Source organism: Pristiophorus japonicus, chromosome 3 (assembly GCF_044704955.1).
Source record: "Pristiophorus japonicus isolate sPriJap1 chromosome 3, sPriJap1.hap1, whole genome shotgun sequence".
NCBI lineage: Eukaryota > Metazoa > Chordata > Chondrichthyes > Pristiophoridae > Pristiophorus > Pristiophorus japonicus.
The window spans coordinates 666956-674455 of NC_091979.1; the positions used below are offsets into that span (position 1 = coordinate 666956).

The 7500-nt window shown below is 54.3% G+C and overlaps 1 protein-coding gene across 9 annotated transcripts in view; it reads right to left on the reverse strand.

Moving 5' to 3' along the window:
* Positions 1-1425: 1425 nt before the first annotated feature.
* LOC139259621 (uncharacterized) overlaps positions 1426-7500 on the reverse strand; it is a 61349-nt gene continuing 55274 nt past the window's right edge. For 8 of the 9 annotated variants that reach the window (XM_070875110.1, XM_070875109.1, XM_070875113.1 and 5 more), the window contains 3 exons: positions 5856-5927; positions 5524-5625; positions 1426-1512 (listed from right to left, as the gene is read on the reverse strand). In XM_070875110.1, coding sequence (XP_070731211.1) covers positions 1499-1512; positions 5524-5625; positions 5856-5927 — 188 coding nt within the window. In that variant the 3' untranslated portion in view covers positions 1426-1498. The remainder of the gene's footprint in view (positions 1513-5523; positions 5626-5855; positions 5928-7500) is intronic. The other variant, XM_070875108.1, reaches the window with a different exon arrangement.

Genomic DNA, 7500 nt, shown 5'->3' on the forward strand with positions numbered 1-7500 from the left:
CGGGGGTGTGTGACGGGGGGGGGGGGTGTGACAGGGGGGGGTGACGAGGGGGGTGGTGTGACGGGGGGGGTGTGACGGGGGGTGGGTGTGACGGGGGGTGGGTGTGACGGGGGGGGGTGTGACGGGGGGGTGGTGTGACGGGGGGGATGTGACGGGGGGGTGTGACTGGGGGGTGTGACTGGGGGGTGTGACTGGGGGGTGTGACGGGGGCGTGTGACGGGGAGGGTGTGACTGGGGGGGGTGTGACGGTGGGGGGTGTGACAGGGGGGTGCATGACCGGGGGCGGTGTTGTGACGGGGGGGGGGGCGTGACTGGGGGGTGTGTGACGGGGGGGGGGTGTGACAGGAGGTGGGCACTACGGGGGGTGCATGACAGAGGTGTGTGTGACGGGGGGGGGTGTGACGGGGGGGGTGTGACGGGGGGGGTGTGACGGGGGGGTGTGTGTGACGGGGGGGGGTGTGACGGGGGGGGGGTGACGGGGGGGGGTGTGACGGGGGGGTGTGTGTGACGGGGGGGGTGTGACGGGGGTGTGTGTGTGACGGGGGGGGGTGTGTGACGGGGGGTGTGACGGGGGGGTGTGACGGGGGGGTTGTGACGGGGGGGGTGACGGGGGGTGTGACGGGGGGGGTTGTGACGGGGGGGGGTGACGGGGGGGTGAGACAGAGGTGTGTGTGATGGCGGGGGGGGGGTGTGATGGCGGGGCGGGGGTGTGATGGCGGGGGGGGTGACGGGGGGTGTGACGGGGGGTGTGACGGGGGGGTTGTGACGGGGGGGGGTGACGGGGGGGTGAGACAGAGGTGTGTGTGATGGCGGGGGGGGTGTGATGGCGGGGGGGGTGTGATGGCGGGGCGGGGGTGTGATGGCGGGGGGGGTGACGGGGGGGGGGTGACGGGGGGGGGGGGTGTGACGGGGGGGGTGGTGACAGAGGTGTGTGTGATGGCGGGGGGGGAGGGGTGACGGGGGGTGGTGTGTGGCCGGGGGGGGGGTGTGATTGGGGGGGGGGGGGGGACAGAGGTGTGTGTGATGGCGGGGGTGGGGTGTGACGGGGGGGGGGGTGTGACGGGGGGGGTGTGACGGGGGGGGGTGTGATGGCCGGGGGGGGGGTGTGATGGCCGGGGGGGGGGTGTGATGGCGGGGGGGGTGACGGGGGGGTGTGTGTGACGGGGGGGATGTGACGGGGGGGTGTGACAGAGGTGTGTGTGATGGCGGAGGGGTGTGTGATGGCGGGGGGGGGGGGGGTGTGATGGCGGGGGGGGTGACGGGGGGGGGGGGTGGGGTGTGACAGCACTAACATATGGATTTGTTATTAAAGTGTGTCCTTGTGGCATGACAGGGAACTGCGTCAGGTACCTGTGCAGGTGACTGTGCGGATGTGAAATATTGCAACACTGGGTGAGGTGTGACCAAAATAAGAACAAAGAGACGTTATAACCCCAGGAGGAAATCACTTTGCCTTTTATTCCATCTTCAACAATTTAATGTCTCTGTTCCTGGCTACTCATTCACAGCCACCTGAGAGGCAGAGAGAGAGAGAGAAAATAAAGCAATATACACCGTCAGCGTGACTAACACACATAACATCCAAGTACAGTCAGACTGAAGATGCCATAGAATGTACAGCACAACTCCTCCCTTATTGTCGCCTGGTCCTTGGTCCCAACATGGGCCACAACAACTGGGTTCCAAGTTTCTGTCTATTTGCTCCGAGAGAGCCCTCACCCTGGCACTGGGTCAGCAACGTACCCGCCGGGAGTCTCGATCGCAACTGCAGAGGGCGCTATCTATCCCTAATAATTGGATCCCCATAACCAGATCAGTTACATTCAGATACTCAGCTTGTTCTCTTCAGAGCAGAGAAAGTTAAGAGGAGATTCACCAGAATGCTTCCAGGGATGAGGGACACCAGTCTCGTGGAGAGACTGGAGAAGCTGAGCTTGTTCTCCTTAGAGTGGAGAAGGTTAAGGGGAGATTGATAGAGGGGTTTAAAATCACGAGGGGTTCAGATCAAGTACATCGAGAGAAAACATTTCCACTGGCTGGGGGGTGGATAACCAGAGGGTGAAAGAACCAGAGATGACTCCAGGAAGAAAGTGTTTAAGCAGTGAGTGACTGGGACTTGGAACTCGCTGCTGATAGGGTGGTGGTGGAGGCAGATCCAATTGTCGCCTTCAATGGGAATTGGGTAAAAACTTGGAGGAGAAACATTTCAGGGATGTGGGGGAAGAGCGGGGAGCGGACTCACTGCATCGTTCTTCGATTGAGCCGGCACAGACTCGATGGGCCAAATGGCCTCACTCTATCCTGTATTATTCTGTCATTCAATGGCTACCAGAATTCTATTCTCCTCTTCCTCTCCCATGGTCAGCATTGTGTGTGTCTTTCCACGGTCTTCGTCCTTATCCTCACAGATAGCAAGTCCATTGTCAGCTGTGGCTCAGTGGGTAGCATTAGCATCTCTGAGTCACAGGGTTCTGGGTTCAAATCCCACTTGAGACCCCAGCATAATAATCTGGGCTGACACACCCTGTACTGAGGGAGTGTCGCACTGTCGGAGGGGCAGTACTGAGGGAGTGCCACACTGTCGGAGGGGCAGTACTGAGGGAGTGCCGCACTGTCGGAGGGGCAGTACTGAGGGAGTGCCGCACTGTCGGAGGGGCAGTACTGAGGGAGCACCGCACTGTCGGAGGTGCAGTACTGAGGGAGTGTCGCACTGTCGGAGGGGCAGTACTGAGGGAGTGCCACACTGTCGGAAGGGCAGTGCTGAGGGAGTGTCGCACTGTCGGAGGGGCAGTACTGAGGGAGTGCCGCACTGTCAGAGGGGCAATACTGAGGGAGTGTCGCACTGTCGGAGGGGCAGTACTGATGGAGTGCCACACTGTCGGAAGGGCAGTGCTGAGGGAGTGTCGCACTGTCGGAGGGGCAGTACTGAGGGAGTGTCGCACTGTCGGAGGGGCAGTACTGAGGGAGTGCCGCACTGTCGGAGGGGCGGTTCTGAGGGAGCAACGCACTGTCAGAGGGGCAGTGCTGAGGGAGTGCCGCACTGTCGGAGGGGTAGTACTAAGGGAGTGTCGCACTATTCTCAGAGGGGCAGTGCTGAGGGAGTGCCGCACTGTTGGAGGGGCAGTACTGAGGGAGCGCTGCACTGTTGTCAGAGGGGCAGTACTGAGGGAGCGCCGCACTGTCGGAGGGGCAGTACTGAGGGAGTGCCGCACTGTCGGAGGGACAGTACTGAGGGAGTGCCGCACTGTTGTCAGAGGGGCAGTACTGAGGGAGCGCCGCACTGTCGGAGGGGCAGTACTGAGGGAGTGCCGCACTGTCGGAGGGACAGTACTGAGGGAGCGCTGCACTGTCGAAGGGGCAGTACTAAGGGAGTGCCGCGCTGTCAGAGGGGCAGTACTGAGAGAGTGCTGCACTGAGAGAGGTGTACTATTTTGTATGAGCCGTTAAACCAAGGCCCTGTCTGCCCTCTCAGGTAGAGAGGAGGAGTTATCTCTGGTGTCCTGGACAATATTTATCCCTCAATTAACAACACTAAACCAGATTATCTGGTCACTGTCACAGTGCTGTGCGTGGGAGCTTGCTGTGTGCAATTTGGCTGCTGCGTTTCCAACATAACATAAGAACATAAGAACATAAGAACATTAGAATTAGGAACAGGAGTAGGCCATCTAGCCCCTCGAGCCTGCTCCGCCATTCAATAAGATCATGGCTGATCTGGCCGTGGACTCAGCTCCACTTACCCGCCCGCTCCCCGTAACCCTTAATTCCCTTATTGGTTAAAAAAACAGTGACTACACTTCAGAAAGTACTTCATTGGCTGTAAATCGCTTTGGGACACAATGAGGTTGTGGCAGGTGCTACAGAAATGCAAGTCTTCCGTCAATGACCTGTTGGCCAGAACCAGTCTCTGCGACACATCCCCTCGGTCTCCCCTTAACCTGCTACAACACAGTCACTCTCTCCCCTTCCTGCTGCTGGCCTTCACTCTGAGGTACGCTGTATGCTGGAGAAAACTATCCAGAAATTATTCCTCGCCCTGATGTGTCAGCGTCTCTCGAGGTTACCGACCCTCAAGTCTCAAGCTGCAAAACAACACACTTTAACAAAATCAATAGAGTAAAGCTCCCTGGCACATCACTGTCATGCCAGGGCAGGTACAGCACGGGTTAGATACAGAGTAAAGCTCCCTCTACACTGTCCCATCAAACACTCCCAGGGCAGATACAGCACGGGGTTAGATACAGAGTAAAGCTCCCTCTACACTGTCCCATCAAACACTCCCAGGGCAGGTACAGCACGGGGTTCAATACAGAGTAAAGCGCCCTCTGCACTGTCCCATCAAACACTCCCAGGGCAGGTACAGGGGGTTAGATACAGAGTAAAGCTCCCTCTACACTGTTCCATCAAACACTCCCAGGGCAGGTACAGGGGGTTAGATACAGAGTAAAGCTCCCTCTACACTGTCCCATCAAACACTCCCAGGGCAGGTACAGCACGGGGTTAGATACAGAGTAAAGTTCCTTCTACACTGTCCCATCAAACACTCCCAGGGCAGGTACAGCACGGGTTAGATACAGAGTAAAGCTCCCTCTACACTGTCCCATCAAACACTCCCAGGGCAGATACAGCACGGGGTTAGATACAGAGTAAAGCTCCCTCTACACTGTCCCATCAAACACTCCCAGGGCAGGTACAGCACGGGGTTCAATACAGAGTAAAGCGCCCTCTGCACTGTCCCATCACACACTCCCAGGGCAGGTACAGGGGGTTAGATACAGAGTAAAGCTCCCTCTACACTGTCCCATCAAACACTCCCAGGGCAGGTACAGGGGGTTAGATACAGAGTAAAGCTCCCTCTACACTGTTCCATCAAACACTCCCAGGGCAGGTACAGGGGGTTAGATACAGAGTAAAGCTCCCTCTACACTGTCCCATCAAACACTCCCAGGGCAGGTACAGGGGGTTAGATACAGAGTAAAGCTCCCTCTACACTGTCCCATCAAACACTCCCAGGGCAGGTACAGGGGGTTAGATACAGAGTAAAGCTCCCTCTACACTGTCCCATCAAACACTCCCAGGGCAGGTACAGCACGGGTTAGATACAGAGTAAAGCTCCCTCTACACTGTCCCATCAAACACTCCCAGGGCAGATACAGCACGGGGTTAGATACAGAGTAAAGCTCCCTTTACACTGTTCCATCAAACACTCCCAGGGCAGGTACAGGGGGTTAGATACAGAGTAAAGCTCCCTCTGCACTGTCCCATCAAACACTCCCAGGGCAGGTACAGGGGGTTAGATACAGAGTAAAGCTCCCTCTACACTGTCCCATCAAACACTCCCAGGGCAGGTACAGGGGGTTAGATACAGAGTAAAGCTCCCTCTACACTGTCCCATCAAACACTCCCAGGGCAGGTACAGGGGGTTAGATACAGAGTAAAGCTCCCTCTACACTGTCCCATCAAACACTCCCAGGGCAGGTACAGCACGAGGTTAGATACAGTGGAGATTAATGTTATACTCACCAACTTTAATGTTTTGATATATTACGAGGATTGTGATGTGAATAAAAACGACAACTGCAGCCCCAATGAGGACGTAACGGTGCCTGGTCTGGTGTCCCACATCTGTGAAAGAGAGGGGGGCGGTCTCAATGAGGACAGCTTGATGTAACATTACCAAATTCGGGCCCATAGAGTGGTAGAGAGAGACAAAGAGAGAGAGAGAGAGAGACGGAGAGAGTGAGGGAGAAAGCAAAAGAGAGGTAGAGAGGTAGAGAAATCGAAAGGTAGAGAAAGCAAGAGAGAGAGAGGGAGGGAGAGAGGGAGAGAATTGTTTTCCTCTGATAGTCTCTCACCTGTTATATTAGTCTGGGTTGTGTTAGCCAAAACCCATGGGTGGGTAATCACTCCACTCTCCACCTCTGGTTCTGTAAAATACAGTTTATATAGAGCAAATTAGTGTTTCATGTAGATGCTGAGACACAAAGAGACAGAGAGACAGAGAGACAGAGAGATGGTGAGAGAGACAGATAGAAATAGTGAGATAGATAGTCACTGAGAGAGAGACAGAGAGTGAGGGAGAGGGAGAGTGAGAGAGAGAGGGAGACAGAGAGAGAGACAGAGAGCGAGAGACAGAGAGTGACAGCGAGAGAGACAGAGAGAGGGGGAGAGGGACCGAAACAGAGACACACTGTAATCTCCTTCGATCATGAGCATGAAAAAAAAAACTGAAGTATAAAAGAACTGCGAAGCAGAAATAATTATGTGTTCTCTCAGGCTAAACCAAACAACTATTCCAAGTGTTTGCTTGTGCTGTTGGGGAGGAGTTAAACTAACATGGCAGGGGGATGGGAAACTATGCAGGGAGACAGAGGGAAATAAAATGGACGCAGAAGCAAAAGATAGAAAGGAGAATAGTAAAAGTGGAGGGCAGAGAAAGCCAAGGCAAAAAACAAAAAGGGCCACATTACAGCAAAATTCTAAAGGGCAAAGTGTGTTAAAAAGACAAGTTGAAGGCTCTGTGCCTCAATGCGAGGAGTATTTGGAATAAGGTGGACGAATTAATTGCGCAGACAGCAGTTAACTGATATGATGTAATTGGCATCACGGAGACATGGCTCCAGGGTGACCAAGGCTGGGAACTCAACATCCAGGGGTATTCAACATTTAGGACGGATAGGCAGAGAGGAAAAGGAGTTGGGGTGGCGTTGCTGGCTGAAGAGGAAATTAATGCAATAGTAAGGAGGGACATTAGCCTGGATGATGTGGAATCAGTATGGGTGGAGCTGCGGAATACCAAAGGGCAGAAAACGCTAGTGGGAGTTGTGTACAGACCACCAAACAATAGTAGTGAGGTTGGGGATAGCATCAAACAAGAAATAAGAGATGTGTGCAATAAAGGTACAGCAGTTATCATGGGCGACTTTAATCTACATATTGATTGGGCTAACCCAACTGGTAGCAGTGCGGTGGAGGAGGATTTCCTGGAGTGTATTAGGGATGATTTTCTCGACCAATATGTCGAGGAACCAACTAGAGAGCTGGCCATCCTCGACTGGATGATGTGTAATGAGAAGGGACTAATTAGCAATTTTGTTGTGCGAGGCCCCTTGGGGAAGAGCGACCATAATATGGTAGAATTCTTTATTAAGAGCGAGAGTGACACAGTTAATTCGGAAACTAGGGTCCTGAACTTAAGGAAAGGTAACTTCGACGGTATGAGGCGTGAATTGGCTAGAATACACTGACAAAGGATACTTAAAGGGTTGACGGTGGATAAGCAATGGCAAACATTTAAAATTCACATGGATGAACTTCAGCAATTGTCCATCCCTGTCTGGAGTAAAAATAAAACGGGGAAGGTGGCTCAACCGTGGCTAACAAGGGAAATTAAGGATAGTGTTAAAACCAAGGAAGAAGCATATAAATTGGCTAGAAAAAGTAACAAACCTGAAGACTGGGAGAAATTTAGAGTTCAACAGAGGAGGACTAAGGATTTAA